Below are 17,399 nucleotides of genomic sequence, written 5' to 3' on the forward strand. Positions count from 1 at the left end.
TTAGAAATTCATCTTCCTGTGCGGTGTGCTTAAGCTAAATGTTTTGGAGAGAAGTTGTTGTAGAGGTGTTCTGTTGTGCGTGTGTGTTTATCTCCTGGTCCCTATTTCCTGTTTAGTTTATTCCTCCCTGTCCCTATCTTCCTTCCTTCCTATTGTTTGTTGGTGCTTTTGTATGATAGAGTGTTTCTGTTATCCCTGTTTTTTGTCTTTGTGTCTTGTTTACATTACATTTCTGTCCCAGGCTCCATGGGGTGGGGGCGGGAACAGACCAAGGATTAACAGGAGCATAGTGAGGTCAGAGACTCAGGCCTCTCTACCATCAAGAGTACTCCTGGGACAAGGATTGTTAGGGTCCCAGTTCCAGGGACAGTTTGAGGCCCCCCTCCCCTACCTAAGAGCATCACAGTGTGACACATATGCTGCAGGAACAATCCCACTCACGTGTATGGAAGGGATTTTTTAGTTTTATACATTTCTACAACAGGTGACTACCCCCTAAATGCTATAAAGAATAAACCCTATAATATTTGTAAGTAATTTTTTTTTACATTTTTAAGACATTAATTGCCAAATCCCTTGCCATACAGTATAAATGGCTTGCTATGGTAGTGTGTTGGCAGAATACAGATTGCTAGTTATGGTACCACTTTGTATAAATTTTGCTCTGATAGAAAGGAAAGTAATATCTTCAGATGAGCCAGCACTGATGTAAATGAACCTGCTGCTGCTGTGCTTAATGAACTGTTTGTTTGCTGTTATACCTTTGTGTCCATTTTTGAGTTTTGAATCCCTTGGAGTTTTTTGAAAGCAATAAAACTGAACATGTTTGGACCAAACCACATTGCCTGTGTGAACGCTACCTAATGCCTACCTGAGCGCGTGAATCCTTACAATTTTCATAAAGTCAAACGGTCCAAAATGTTTATTGAAGCCTTTATTGCAAAAACTATTTTTAGTCAATAAAATGCGCACTTAAGTAAAACCCTGAAGGTATTCATATCCTGTATGTGGTATTACAAATAGCAAGCACTAATGATAATTTAAAGGGACCCCTGAACATTTAATTGAAAAACTGCCCAAAAGAGGAGATTAGCTGCAGTGGTCACATGTCTGTTCGGCAGGATAAGATGTACAGAGAGATGAAATCTGCAGAGCAATATAGACTGGTGGAGTCTTGGGCGAAGCAGGAAAAGGGGCAATGAGTTTCGGTAAACAAAAAACCCTTAAAAAAAGAAAAATCAAATTGATCTACTATTGTAAAGAAGTACTCACTGTCTCTGTAGTGGACACGTAGACACTTAAGTCCTGAGACATTGTCTCGCATGACCACTTTGTTAGATCCTGTAGATTTATCCACTCGCTCAATGGCCTCATAGTCCCGGTCAGTATAGTACAGGAAGTTCTCGTGGACCGCTATACCCCAGGGGTGTGAGAGATGCTGCACTATAGTAATTCTATTTGTTCCATCCACATTTCCTCTTTCAATCTGCAAAGAAAATGATGGATTTATTACAATGATTACCTATAGTGAAACAATGTTCCAGAAAGCATAGCAGTATAAAAGCACTGTTATATGAGATCAGCATCATTAATGCATAATGGAAGTAAGGATAAACAAATATCTATAGATGTGAATGGTGGATAATAAAAAGTAGAACTTTGGGTATGGAAAGAATTTTTAAGAATGGTGAAAATGGCACCGAAAAACAAATACCATCATTGAACCAATGAACCTAATACTCTCAGCAGAAATACAGTATATATATATATATATATACAGTGGGGCAAAAAAGTATTTAGTCAGTCAGCAATAGTGCAAGTTCCACCACTTAAAAAGATGAGAGGCGTCTGTAATTTACATCATAGGTAGACCTCAACTATGGGAGACAAACTGAGAAAAAAAAATCCAGAAAATCACATTGTCTGTTTTTTTAACAATTTATTTGCATATTATGGTGGAAAATAAGTATTTGGTCAGATACAAAATTTCATCTCAATACTTTGTAATATATCCTTTGTTGGCAATGACAGAGGTCAAACGTTTTCTGTAAGTCTTCACAAGGTTGCCACATACTGTTGTTGGTATGTTGGCCCATTCCTCCATGCAGATCTCCTCTAGAGCAGTGATGTTTTTGGCTTTTCGCTTGGCAATACGGACTTTCAACTCCCTCCAAAGGTTTTCTATAGGGTTGAGATCTAGAGACTGGCTAGGCCACTCCAGGACCTTGAAATGCTTCTTACGAAGCCACTCCTTCGTTGCCCTGGCGGTGTGCTTTGGATCATTGTCATGTTGAAAGACCCAGCCACGTTTCATCTTCAATGCCCTTGCTGATGGAAGGAGGTTTGCACTCAAAATCTCACGATACATGGCCCCATTCATTCTTTCATGTACCCGGATCAGTCGTCCTGGCCCCTTTGCAGAGAAACAGCCCCAAAGCATGATGTTTCCACCACCATGCTTTACAGTAGGTATGGTGTTTGATGGATGCAACTCAGTATTCTTTTTCCTCCAAACACGACAAGTTGTGTTTCTACCAAACAGTTCCAGTTTGGTTTCATCAGACCATAGGACATTCTCCCAAAACTCCTCTGGATCATCCAAATGCTCTCTAGCAAACTTCAGACGGGCCCGGACATGTACTGGCTTAAGCAGTGGGACACGTCTGGCACTGCAGGATCTGAGTCCATGGTGGCGTAGTGTGTTACTTATGGTAGGCCTTGTTACATTGGTCCCAGCTCTCTGCAGTTCATTCACTAGGTCCCCCCGCGTGGTTCTGGGATTTTTGCTCACCGTTCTTGTGATCATTCTGACCCCACGGGGTGGGATTTTGCGTGGAGCCCCAGATCGAGGGAGATTATCAGTGGTCTTGTATGTCTTCCATTTTCTAATTATTGCTCCCACTGTTGATTTCTTCACTCCAAGCTGGTTGGCTATTGTAGATTCAGTCTTCCCAGCCTGGTGCAGGGCTACAATTTTGTTTCTGGTGTCCTTTGACAGCTCTTTGGTCTTCACCATAGTGGAGTTTGGAGTCAGACTGTTTGAGGGTGTGCACAGGTGTCTTTTTATACTGATAACAAGTTTAAACAGGTGCCATTACTACAGGTAATGAGTGGAGGAAAGAGGAGACTCTTAAAGAAGAAGTTACAGGTCTGTGAGAGCCAGAAATCTTGATTGTTTGTTTCTGACCAAATACTTATTTTCCACCATAATATGCAAATAAATTGTTAAAAAAAACAGACAATTTGATTTTCTGGATTTTTTTTTCTCAGTTTGTCTCCCATAGTTGAGGTCTACCTATGATGTAAATTACAGATGCCTCTCATCTTTTTAAGTGGTGGAACTTGCACTATTGCTGACTGACTAAATACTTTTTTGCCCCACTGTATATATATATATATATATATATATATATATATATATATATATATATATATATGTGCTTTTGCATAGTTTCCAATAGTTTTGAATTTGCCATGAAGCTCTCAATTTTCTGAAAGAAATCAGCAAATTCCTGGATGGAAAGATACAACAGAGTTTGTGTGAACCTCATCCAAAAGTAGGTGGCCCATCTTGTTCATATGACCTTGCCTGGAGGGATTGTGGATGCTCTGGGGCAGGGCTCAATGATCCCTATGTTGGAAAGTATGACCTTAGTCTGTAACAAGCGGCTGCAGCTTTTGCAACCCAAACAGATACACAATGGCTGGAGAGTCAATTATTTCAAGGGGGGCTCCTTTTTGGGAAAAGTCTGGAACACTGCCATGATGGGGGCCTGTATCAACAAACACTTTCTGAATAGTTACTATTAACTTTTTTTCAGTATTTGTTGCACTAAAAACATAAAAGAGCCTAAACCTACTACTGTGAATGATACAGAATGTGATTATTACCACTCCGCTGCCGGTAACGGCCCAGTACAGTTTCTGTTCAGCGATGTCAATTGTGATAAACTCAACGTGATCAAGGTTGTTGGTGTACAAGACAGTCGGGTCGGACCCATCCATATGTGCACTGGCAATCTTTGGAGGAACTCCACTTTCAGTGCCCTGGTCCGTCCAGTACATCTTTCTGGAAAGAAAAATTTTAGTTTATGAAGCAAAAAATATTTCCGAAATTAAACGGTTAATGTAATAATTATTAGCTTTAGGTAAGTAAAAAATGTCAGGCACATATGCACAGTGTATGAAATATACAGCCGGTCGGAGCTTTCCCCAGATCACCACCCTTCTAAAGTCAGACGTGTGGCAATCAGCTGATTGTAGATCTAAGTTCAATCCATATATGGTTAAGGAGTAACTAAAAAAATGTTCTATTTAATTAGTGGTCAGTCTTTGCAAAATGATGAATCTTTTTAATGTACTACATTACCTTATTTTGCTTCCTTTTCTCCCAAACTCCATGCTGAAAGGGCTGTTTTATCTGCCTTATTCAAGCACTCGGAGTAGCTGTTTTGAGCTGAAGGTCTAACAAACATCTGTAAACCAGTGTCAGCTTCACTGTTCCCCTTCCCCATGCTCTGACGCTATCCACAAACTCTATTCCTGTCTGAGCACTGTGGAGGGGAGCAATGAAACAAACACTGGTGTACGGATAATTTCTAGATCTGCAGTCCAAAACCGCTCCTCTAAAATGCATGATGGAGACAGTTCAAACAGCCCGTTCTACATGGATTTTGGGGATAAAGGGATGTAAAATAACATAATGGAGCACATTAAAAAGATTCATCATTTTGCAAAAAGTGACCAAAAACTAAATAATAAAAAAGTTCAGTTACTCTCTAACGAGGACCTCTCAAAGGTAAAAAGTGGCCAGTGTAGGTCCTCTTTAAAGGGGTATTCCCATCTCCAAGATCATATCCCAATATGTAGTAGGTGTAATAATAATAATAATACTAGCAAATACCTCCAAATAGAAATGTAATATAGTTTTTCTGGTTTTCTAAGTCTCTTTCCTCATGTGCAGGCATTGCATGACCTTAGGTATCCATGGTTACGACCACTAGCAGCTAGATAACTAACTGTCACTATGTCAGCGGTCATAACTATGGATACCTAAGGTCCTGCAATGCCTGCACATTCAGGAAAGAGACATGGCGAATCAAAAAAACTATACTGCGTTTCTAATTGGAGGTATTTGCTAATATTATTACTACACCTACTACATATCAGGATAGGATCCTTGGGAAGGAAAAATCCCTTTAAGCATGCTATAGATGCCCATATTTCTGGAAATCAGTAACAGTAAAATCACAGACTTTATGAATTAAATCTGCTTACAGTCGATCGTGACACTTTAAATGACCTGAAGAAAATCTGAATGACAATAAATTTATACGGATTGTCTAGGACTAAGTGCATTTCTTAATATAAGCCCAAAAGTTTTCAGGCAGGTAGTTGTTAACTGATTAGCTAGTTAGTAACTAGCTGCCTGTTCTATCCGGCACTGGCTCAGAGCAGTCACTGACCGCTCCTGCCGGTGATTCAGCTGCTCCACATCAACAGAGCAGCTCTTCTTCTTATAACTGCCAATGTCATGTTAATTGACAGCCGGCTTCCAGCAATCAGCATGATATCGACAGTCTCGCCCAACTAATAGAGCAGAGTGGAAGAGAAGCCGCTGCTCTATCAACGTGATGTCAGCTGAAACCATGGAATCTCCGGTAGGAGCGATCAGAGACCTGTCTGTGCTGGCAGAGAGCTGTGCGGCACTGTGCCGGGCACAACAGGCAGGTGGTTGGCAACTACTTACCTGTTAGTTCTCAGACCACAGTAAAAGAAATATATAGTTAGTCCTGGATAACCTCTTTAATGACCATGATTGGATGTAACTGCTACAATTCTATGCAAAGTATAAAGCATAACTGTGTATCATACCCTCTGGCCGGGTCAACAGCTATTCCAAGTGGCCTTCCCGCTCCTGTAGGTGTCCCGTCATTTGTAATAATAGTTTTCCTATACTTTACATCTCCATAAAGCTTTAGAACCTTAAATGATAAAGAAGATGTGCATGTGAGATACCATAGAGAATATAGTCTATGACCTCTGATCTTTGACTTCAATAGGCCATAGAGGTACAGATTAAGGGGCACAGAAAAAAATGTCTATAGCTTTGATAATAAAGTAAGTAAAATGTACATAAATGCATTTAATTTCCCCTGATATAAATGTCTATTGTGCTGACTTAATACATCTTGCAAGCAACCTGTCAGTATTACATATATAGATTACCTCTATTGATTGTGTTGCTGGATTTGTGTAATAAAGGTTCCCTGAAATCCAGTCTAAAGCCAGACCAACAGGTGTGCCCATGATAACAGATGGCGCGAATGCCGTCCTGTTAGTTCCATCTGCCTTGACTCGGTGTATTTCACCCTGGAAAGAAAGAAGAAAAAAAGCTTCATTTAGAGGGTAACTTCCTTATCTACAAGTATGTAAGGAGAAGGACTTGTCGCTTATGTTCCCCTTGAAGAAACACGTTTATTGGGATGACTCTAAGTGAGAGAAGACCGAACGAAAAGGGATAGCGCAATCCAGAATAGAAGTGACTAAGAGACAGAGTGGCTTTCCAGAGACCGGTACTGAGGAAGGACGCCTACTGTAGCTACAAGGCCTAGAGTTTATAACATTTGAAGGTAACGCACCTAAACATGACTGAGTACGCGAGACAAGTAAAGTGTCCCTGGTGGAAGTTCCAGAGCATCAGCATTTTAGGCCGGACTAGCACCCAAGAGGGAAAAGAGGATGCGGGACAAGTAAACGACTCTTGCTAAACAGGATTGTAGTGTTAAAGCTGGGTTATGGTGAAGTAGTGAGAAACAATGGACATAGAGAAACGAAGGAAGGCAACGGTGTGGAAAATGCTTTAAATTGTAAAGGAAATATATTCCCTACCAAGTTCCCGTTCAGTTAAAAGTTTATTTGTGAATGGTGGTCTTCCTCGCGGAACTGTGAAACATCTGGTCCTGGCAAACCAGCAACATCGGTTACATGCAGCCTGTACGAGCATAGAGCCTTCACAGCACAAGTCCACACACCCATTTGGGACCCCCACCTTCATGTAATGTGTCAGGGCACCACAGACGGGGGTGCTACACCCATGGCTACCACCCCGTGCTACATTACAGATGTAGCGAACCTGAGGTTGTCCGCGTAGGAGAACTTAATTGAGTGAGAATTTCAGCTTTGCTCAAATTACAGTACTTACAGGATTTTCAATCCAATAGATCATTTCCTCGGAGTCGTCAAATTCCACATCGTATCCATTCGTGATGCCTGCTATTGGTACCATAGCATCATTGGTCTTTTCCAAGGGGTCAAGGGACATCCCATAAATGATGTTATCTCTTATAACAATGAGGAATGGCTTATCATCTGTGGAAAAAAGTATAGCTATGTTAAAATAGGTTAGGCTATCCTGAAAAAGTGTTCGCTTGAGATATGTTTTGCACAAATGTATTTTTCTCAAGTGTTTGGGGTTTAGCTGCTGTACCTTATGCAACCAAAAGTTCTGTATATCTATCGTGCTGAGAAGGTGGCAGGCATCAGACCCCACTGATCATATTGTACATTTATGACTTATCCTATAGATAGGCCATCAATTGAAATTTCTGTATGACCCCTTTAAAGAGTAACCAATAGTGATGAGCGAATATACTCGTTGCTCAGTTTTTCCTGAGCACGCTCGGGTGACCTCTGAGTATTTGTTAGTGTTCGGAGATTTAGTTTTCATCGCGGCAGCTGAATGATTTACAGCTACTAGCCAGGCTGAGTACATGTGGGTGTTGCCTGGTTGCTAGGGAATCCCCACATGTAATCAAGCTGGCTAGTAGCTGTAAATCATTCAGCTGAAAACTAAATCTCCGAACACTAACAAATATTCGGAGATCACTCGAGCGTGCTCAGGAAAACCCGAGCAACGAGTATATTCGCTCATCCCTAGTAACTAAACTTTATTTATGTTTTATAATAATAATTTTGTCTTGTATGAAAAGTTATGAAACTATGTAAATCACTATAGGATTTTCCTTCATTCCTGTATCAAAATCGCATGTAAGTGACTTCCAAGCCGCTCTTTTCCCCGTGTATTTGCCTGCCTTCTACTGTATTGATATCAGAATGTACTTATTTTGGAGTACAGATGATGGCAGTGAAAGCGCCAAGTGCTTTGCCTATTGGAACAACCTTCTGCAGCAGAGGCTTTCAGCAGGGGAAGACACAAGTGCAGACACTTTCACTGCCAGCATCTGTACTCCAAATAAATATGTTTTGGTATAAAAGAAAAAGCTAAAAACAAAAAAATATACTAGGGAAATGCAGAGGTATGAAAGTCACTTGCATGCAATTTTTTTTTTACAAGAATGAAGACACATTCCCTAATAAAGTGATTTTTGAGGTTTCATAACTTCTCATGCTGGACAAAAGTATTTTAAAAATGAAAATGTAAGTACTCTTTAAAGGGAACCTGGCAGCTGTTACATGCAGTCCTAATCACGTGCAGCATGTATCAGGCAATCACTGTATGATTTCAGCCATGTATGTTTAACACTGCGGCATCTCAGAAAGAAAACAGTTTAAAGCTGTCCAGGATCAAGTTACACAGGTGATTAGTTGAAAAGGCTGGTCACAATGGGATTCATCCCGCCCACTGCCAATGACTGACAGGTGTCTCCCTAAACCAGCACGCAGAGAGAGACCTGTCATTTAAGGGAAACCGGCGGGAGAAGCCACCGAGGACCGTCCTTTACAACGAATCTCCTATGTGGCGACTTTTAAAGTATGTTTCAGAGTCGAATATACATGGCTGAAATCGTAGAAGCCAGTGTCTGATACAGTAAATGCTGCACGCAGTCCGGGCAGCTCGTATCAACTGTCAGGTTCCCTTTAAATACTTTTTTTTATTGTATAAATATTATAGATTGATTCTTCTGCATTTCTGTTCCCAAGATATCTTGTATCATGCATGGCCAATAAATGACGGCTTTACATAAACATTAGAGCTATTGCTATTCCGCCAGAAGCCCAGAAATAACAGGTTAAGTGAAGTCACTAATTGCAATTACTTTTTAATTAAGTCCAATTAGGGGCACATCTCATTGCACTTGCAATTATCATTCCACTTAAGTATCTCACACTGAGTAAACAGTGAAATGAATATCCTCCTGTTCAGCGAAGCATATGCTATTTGACCACAGGCACAGACTGATCTTATATATACTGTACTATATGTATAGAACGCAAAAGAAAATGCTAAGAAATAATACAACATTTATAAATATGTCATTATTAGCCGTTCTGAGCGATCTAACTATAGTTATATTATTTATTATCATTTATTTTATTATGTTTTTATAACAATAAAATGCATGATTTTATACTTTACATTACCCTATTTATTTTATATTTTTTCTACTTTTATGGCCCTTAAAATTGAATTATGTTATACATTATATTATATTTAATATATTTTTTGGAGGAGTGCCTGATTACATGTTGTTATGTCTTTAAATAGAGAACTCAAGCTTTAAACTATGTGAAACGTTTAAAGATCTTTTTAATTGTTGTCTTTTTTTTGCATTTACAGTAGATGCAATTTCGGATCTCAGGGTGAACTATATTGCTATGTTGAAATGAAGACAATAGATCAGAATGAACATACCAAAATCTAATCTTTGTGCTGAAAGTTTGTGCTGGCAGACAAAAATAACACTGTCATCAAGGATTAGGATCATAATAAGTCTCAGAAGACTGAGCAAAGGTACGTTCGTCTTTTTTTTTTTTTTTCAATCATTAGCAATAATTAAAATCTTTCACAATTAAATTAACAGGTGATACAATCACTATGGTAACGGGGCTGGAGCATTGGGTCTGTCATTCACTCAGTGTAGACTTTGGTCTTTCATAGATGGTAAAAATGGTGGTTTTGCACTTTTTTTTCTTTAGGATATCAATATATTAGTGGAACAATGAAAGTGAGGGTGAGTAATGCACAGTGGGGGTAAGTAAAGCACAGTGAGGGTGAGTAAAGCACCGTGAGGGTGAGTAAAGCACAGTGGGGGTGAGTAATGCACAGTGGGGGTGAGTAATGCACAGTGGTTGTGAGTAATGCACAGTGGGGGTGAGTAAAGCACAGTGAGGGTGAGTAACGCACAGTGAGGGTGAGTAACGCACAGTTGGGGTGAGTAAAGCACAATGAAGGTGAGTAAAGCACAGTGGGGGTGAGTAATGCACAGTGAGGGTGAGTAATGCACAGTGAGGGTGAGTAATGCTGAATGGGGGTGAGTAAAGCACAGTGAGGGTGAGTAAAGCACAGTGGGGATCAGTAAAGCACAGTGAGGGTGAGTAAAGCACAGTGGGAGTGAGTAAAGCACAGTGAGGGTGAGTAACACACGGTGGGGGTGAGTAAAGCACAGTGAGGGTGAGTAATGCACAGTGGGGGTGAGTAATGCACAGTGAGGGTGAGTAAAGCACAGTGGGGGTGAGTAAAGCACAGTGAGGGTGAGTAACACACGGGGGGGTGAGTAAAGCACAGTGAGGGTGAGTAAAGCACATTGAGGGTGAGTAACACACAGTGAGGGTGAGTAATGCACAGTGGGGTGAGTAACGCACAGTGAGGGATAGTAAAGCACAGTGAGGGTGAGTAAAGCACAGTGAGGGTGAGTAACACACAGTGGGGGTGAGTAACACACAGTGAGGGTGAGTACCAATAGTGGGGGTGAGTAACGCACAGTGAGTAAAGCACAGTTTGTTCTTTTTAAACAAACTGCGCATGGGAGCAGAGAGTCACCCTTTAATTTCAGTTATATAGAGCCACTAGGCAGTCTTATGGACTTTAAATTGCGGTAACAGATATCTGAAACTAACCTTAGTCCTATCTGATGATAGAGAGCAGGTCATGAAAATTATTTTTTTTATATAAATAAAACTTATTGAAATATCCTCATGGAAGTTCTTCTACTGATACGCCAAAAAAATACTTTAATGTAAAAACTACTTTTATGTAGGACCTGTCACTAGGAAAAAGTATGTTATCCCGAATCTGATGTTGTATTTTGCCTCTCCATTCCTGGAATACAGCCCTCTCTTCTCTTTATGTCATTATAGTCTTGTTATTCAAGTGGGCGTGGTCCTCAACTCTTCTCACTGAAGGTCTTCTTGAGGTCTACACCCAGTTGACTAAGAAGAGTAGGTTTATATACAAGGAAGATCAGGCCATATCTCAGGAATGGCAAGGAGCAGGAACAGAAGAAAAACAACACCAGATTCAGGAGAACAGCGGCATATCTCCAGCAAAAAAGACAAACAAAACATGTTCATAGCAAATGACAGATCCTCTAACTAATTCACAGAACAGAAAGCTTAATTAATAATCTCCAAAGAGAAAATCAGTGTATTATGGAAGCAAAAAATAAATATATATATATATTTGGTGACCATTGTATATTTACGGTATATCAAAATACAACATCAACCCCACACGTAAGCTTAGAAAAGCTTAAAGTAACTTTTTCCTATGGTCTTCACTTGAATTACATTGAGGAAAAAGATGAAAAACCTAACCTCTGCCCCTACATTTTCCTTCTACAAAGGACGTACATGCTGATTGTTGACAGCCTGACAGATTTTATCGGCGGCAGAACAAAACATTCTTGTTCTCAGAAGCTCAAACCTTAAATTTATAAGAACATTTGAAGTCTTGAGAACAAGCCAAGATGTTAGTACATAGAGTGAATGACATACATGAGGACAATCTCTTGGGCCCATATACTACCGATTAATAAAAACATAACATTTCACCTCAATGGGTCTGTAAAAAAAAATAATAATAATAAAATTATATAACAGCAAAAACTGCAACGGCTTCTGTATAAGATTAGTACTTTTTATATGTTTTGTATATTGGTACTTTTATATAATTTTTTCTTTTCATCTATCCATCTAGTAAGTATTTGATACGCTGCCGATTTTGCAAGTTTTCCCACCTACAAAAGGTCTGTAATTTTTATCATACATACACTTCACCTGTGAGAGAATCTTAAAAAAAATCCAGACAATCACATTGTATGATTTTTAAATAATTAAATTGCATTTTATTGCATGAAATAAGTATTAGATTACCTACCAATCAACAAGAATTCTGGCTCTCAGAGACCTGTTAGTTTTCCTTTAAGAAGCCTCCTACTCTGCACTCATTACCTGTATTAATTGCACCTGTTTGAACTCATTACATGTATAAAAGACACCTGTCCACACAATCAATCACACTCCAACCTCTCCACCATGGCCAAGACCAAAGAGCTGCCTAAGGACACAAGGGACAAAATTGTAGACCTGCACAAGGCCGGGATGGTCTACAGGACAATAGGCAAGCAGCTTGGTGAGAAGGCAACAACTGCTGGCACTATTATTAGTAAATAGAAGAAACACAAGATGACTGTCAATCTTCCTTGGTTTGAGGCTCCATGCAAGATCTTGCCTCGTGGGGTAAGAATGATTCTGTGAAAGGTCAGGGATCAATGCAAAACTGACCAAGTCCTTCTGTGCAATGACCTGAAGAGAGCTGGGACAACAGTCTCAAAGATTACCATTAGTAACACACTACGCCATCTGGGATTAAAATCCTGCAGAGCACACAAGGTCCTCCTGCTCACGCAGCACATGCCCAGGCCCATTTGAAGGTCGCCAATGATCATCTGGATGATGCAGAGGAGGCATGGGAGAAGGTCATGAGGTCAGATGAGACCAAAATAGAACTTTTTGGTATCAACTCCAATCGCCGTGTTTGGCGGTAGAAGAAGGATGAGTACAACCCTAAGAACACCGTCCCAGCCATGAGCATGGTGGGGGAAACATCATACTTTGGGGGTGCTTTTCTGCAAAGGGGACAAAATGACTACATCATATTGAAGGGAGGATAGATGGGGCCATGCAACGCAAGATTTTGTCCGACGACCTTCTTCCCTCAATCAGAGCATTGAAGATGGGTCATAGCTGAGTCTTCCAGCATTACAATGACCCGAAACACACAGCCAAGGAAAATAAGGAGTGGTTCCGCAAGAAGCTTTTCAAGGTCCTGGAGTGGCCTAGCCAGTCTCCAGACCTGAACTCAAAAGAAAATCTTTGCAGGGAGCTGAAGCTCAATGTTTCCCAGAGACAGCCCGAAACCTAAAAGATCTGGAGAAGATTTGTATGGAGGAGGGGGCCAAAATCCCTGCTGCAGTGTGTGTAAACTTGGTCAAGAACTGCAGGAAACGTCTGACCTCTGATTGCAAACAAAGGTTTCTGTACCAAATGTTAGGCTCTTTTTTTCTATTGTATCAAACACTTATTTTATGCAATAAAATGCAAATTAATTATGTAAAAATCATACAATGTGATTTTCTATTTTTTATTTTTAGATTCTGTCTCTCACAGGTGATGTGCATCTATGAAAAAATATTCAGACCTCTCCATTCTTTGTAGGTAGGAAACTTGCAAAATCGGCAGTGTATTAAATACTTATTTTCCCCACTGAGTAGGGATGCCAATTTGCTGCATGAAAGCATCTTATTACCTTTCTGGCAGTTTACAGAGTCGTCCATTAATGACCATCCGGAAGGACAGACGCAAGAGTAAAATTTTGGAGAACTTGAGGACAACAAGCAAAGATGGCTGCAGGGGTTTGATACACACGGATTTTGCCCTGTGAAAATAAATTTTAAAATAACATTAGGAAAAGGCATGTGTTCAACATACAGATAGAAAATGACAATGAATTAAAAAAAAGCCTCCTTTGTTGAAGACTATTGTTTATTCAAAAATAACCCTAGTATTAGGAAATTGTGCCAATAATAATTTATATTTTTTCTTAAAAACCACATTAATCTTTTCAGATTTTGCTTTAAATACCAAAATATATCTAATTAAAAAATTGAAAAATAATATGTCAAAATATATCATAAAAATATCAAATAAAATATGTTAAAAATCAGATTGGAAAGATGAATAAGTATGATAGTTGCAAAACATGAATTTTAGAGTTTTTACCTCCAGGCTGCTTTACAGGATGAACTGCAGAGAGCCCCATCGGTTGGTGAATATTATAAATCATGACCGTGTGGTTGCCGCCATGAAACTTATTGGCCCGTATGATCCGATTGGTGTATCGGTCACTCCAATAAATGTGGTCTTCAAATATGGCAATGGCATGTGGATGTTGTAGCACCTAGGAGAATGCAGATTTCTATATAAACAATATATGTAACAGAATGATGGATACTTATTTCAGTTTTGCGCTTTGACCACTAGCATTGCTTAACTGTAATAAAGAATATTGATATTAAAAACATGTATTATTTAAAGTGTATTTAAAAATGAGTGTAAAATCTAGAAGGTTTTATACAATTATTTCTGAATGGAGACCAAAAATTGAAATGCAAACTCAAAAGTTAGGGCCGGGCTGAACGCTGAAGCAGGGCCACGTAAATCTTTTTTGCTCAATTCTAGTTGGCTCACAATTACCAGTTAATAAAGGTAACACGATGGATTAAAGCAATAGTCAGCTACTGTAAGTATGCGACCAATTTATGAAAAAACTATTGAATCAAACATTTTATAAATGGTGGCTCAGTGGTTAGCACAGCAGCCTTGCAGCGCTGGAGTCCTGGGTTCAAATCCCACCAAGGACAACATCTGCAAAGAGTTTGTATGTTCTCCCCGTGTTTGTGTGGGTTTCCTCCGGGTACTCCGGTTTCCTCCCAAACTCCAAAGACATACAAAAAGGGAATTGAGATCGCCTGTAAAGTGCTGCGTAAATGATGGCGCTATATAAGTAAAAATAAATAAAATAAACCTTTATCATATCAATGACCAGCGATACTCACCAAATGACTAGCCAAGGTCTGCCTCCTGTTATTTCCATCATAATCACAGTAGTCAATGTAATCAAGATAAGCATCAGCAAAGTAGAGGCGCTTAGTAGGATAATCAATAGTTAGCCCATTTGGCCAATAGATCTTCTCTGAAACTATAGCCGTTCTTAAGGTTCCATCCATACTCGACCTTTCTATCCTAGGATTTCGTCCCCAGTCTGTCCAAAACATTAGCCGGACACTGAAAAGAAAATTTAGGTTTCAACTTGTGTAATTAATTATGTCTAAAATAAGAAATGTTAACCGATAACAAAAAAGGGCTTTTTATTATTAAAATATGCATTTAGTAGCCATTTGGGGCTCAAAATTGCATAAAACGAAAATTTGAAAAAAAAGATCAAGTACCCAGTCAGTGATGAAGAGCGCATTGGTACATCATATCACATAAATGTTTTGTCTGAATTCGGGTGTTGGGCTTGTTGATGTTCACTGAAGTCATTTTTATGCATAAGAACATAATGTCCAATGGACAACATGGGGAAATTAAATTATTAAGGGCAAAAATTCAACACCACTAACTTGTCCCACTTTCCATTGGACAGAAAATGGGACAAGCACTGAATTTTTGACAGTAAAAAGTTAGCCCTTCTGTCAGCCCTTTTAAGACAAAATCAACATTGAAAACAAGTTATTAAAAAAGGTTTAAAAGAAAATCATAAAATTTGCATCAAGATTTGTAAAAGATCCATAACATTTATAAACCAGTGGTCAAAAAATGTGTCTTTTCTCTCATTCCTCAAAATAATATAGCCACGTAAATATTCTCACTCTGTTCTGGGATCCAAGACAAGTCCTCGAGGATTTGTCACATTCTCGCTGATGAGGACAGCCCTGTGAGTTCCATCAAGTTTGGAGACTTCGATTGTCTCCAGAACATAATCTGTCCAGTAAAGGTTTCGCCCTACCCAGTCTACAGCAATGCTTTCCGTCACAGTGACACCGCTGTCAAAAATCTGTAATAAAAGTAATAAAGTCAATAAACATTGCATTTTCAGCTTCATGGAGCATCATCGAATCTGATGTGATATAGACATGTCGTAGAAATAGATATAACAGATTCCGCACAGACAAATATTGTAATCTGAATTATATGAGAATACATGTCTGATAACTGCAGTATTCCGAAAACAAATGTCACAAGGAATAAAAATGTAAAAAAGGTAAAATTATATATTTTTTTCTATAATCACCTTATGTAAGGGTCTTATAACAGGCTGATAACCTGAGGGGACGTGCTGCTGATCAACAATGTTCTAGACCCACATTAAAGTGCGATTGGTGGTTGCCTGATTGTTGAAATGTTTACACGGGGCAACGATTGGGAACAAATGTTCCTATGAGCATCAGCCCATGTACAAGGGTCCTAAGATTGTAATTAAATGGTATTCTCTTCATTTACACTGATACATATTTTAGGAAAACAGGAGTTCTGTGCCCAGCAAAATAACCGGCAAAGGCCCGGAAAGAAGGGAAAAGATGGAAAGAGAAATATAGCAATGTGCTCTGCTTTCAACATTCTGTTCTATGGTCGATGGGACATTGGGGATCTCCAATCACGCAATTAAGTTTAATGTAACTATATTAAGCTAAAAACTGAACATAGGTGTCCAATAGTGTATGATATATTGCTATTTAATTCAACAGGGTCTTTTAAAGGAATTCTCCAGAGATAGAAAAAAAATAAAAGAAAGAAAAAGTCATTAGAAATAAATTATTAATGATCTTTAATTAGCAAATCACACTTGTTTTGTCTCTAATTGTAATCACTGTTGTATATTTAAATGACTGCTGTCTTGTTACACTGATAGAAACCGGTCCTAAAAAGTTAATAGCACAGGAGTCTGTGAGCATGTGCAGTAGGAAGCTTGACTGCTGTGACCTGAAGATACCTACACCACATATTGTCAAGCTATTTTCAGTTCTCAGCAGCTGCACAGCTTTCAGAAAGACAGAATGTATGGACAGCAGTGTGAGCAGCCTCCTTACCTTAGAACTACTTGATATCTCCAGTATTAAGTCAAACAGTGTATGGATAGCAGTGTGAGCAGCATCTTCTTACCTTAGGACTTCTTGATATCTTCAGTATTAAGTCAAACAGTGTATGGACAGCAGTATGAGCAGCCTCTTCTTACCTTTGACTTAATACTGAAGATATCAAGTAGTTCTAAGGTAAGAAGAGGCTGCTCACACTGCTGTCCATACACTGTTTGACTTAATACTGAAGATATCAAGTAGTTCTAACAGTGCATGGATAGCAGTGTGAGCAGCCTCTTCTTACCTTAGGACTCCTTGGTATCTTCAGTATTAGATCAGACAGAGTGTATGGACAGCAGTGTGAGCAGCCTCTTCTTACCTTAGGACTCCTTGGTATCTTCAGTATTAGATCAGACAGAGTGTATGGACAGCAGTGTGAGCAGCCTCTTCTTACCTTAGAACTACTTGATATCTTCAGTATTAAGTCAAACAGTGTATGGATAGCAGTGTGCGCAGCGT

At 39.3% G+C, this 17,399-nt stretch overlaps 1 protein-coding gene across 1 annotated transcript in view; it reads right to left on the reverse strand.

Moving 5' to 3' along the window:
• LRP2 (LDL receptor related protein 2) overlaps positions 1–17,399 on the reverse strand; it is a 240,036-nt gene that overhangs the window by 86,373 nt on the left and 136,264 nt on the right. Inside the window, exons 28-36 of the mRNA XM_069733090.1 lie at positions 15,675–15,859; positions 14,859–15,087; positions 14,023–14,200; positions 13,550–13,678; positions 7,205–7,371; positions 6,229–6,372; positions 5,875–5,984; positions 3,892–4,069; positions 1,273–1,486 (exon numbers count right to left, since the gene is read on the reverse strand). Of these exons, the coding sequence (XP_069589191.1) occupies positions 1,273–1,486; positions 3,892–4,069; positions 5,875–5,984; positions 6,229–6,372; positions 7,205–7,371; positions 13,550–13,678; positions 14,023–14,200; positions 14,859–15,087; positions 15,675–15,859 (1,534 nt within the window). The remainder of the gene's footprint in view (positions 1–1,272; positions 1,487–3,891; positions 4,070–5,874; positions 5,985–6,228; positions 6,373–7,204; positions 7,372–13,549; positions 13,679–14,022; positions 14,201–14,858; positions 15,088–15,674; positions 15,860–17,399) is intronic.

The sequence above is a fragment of the Ranitomeya imitator genome, chromosome 7 (assembly GCF_032444005.1).
Source record: "Ranitomeya imitator isolate aRanImi1 chromosome 7, aRanImi1.pri, whole genome shotgun sequence".
Lineage (NCBI taxonomy): Eukaryota > Metazoa > Chordata > Amphibia > Anura > Dendrobatidae > Ranitomeya > Ranitomeya imitator.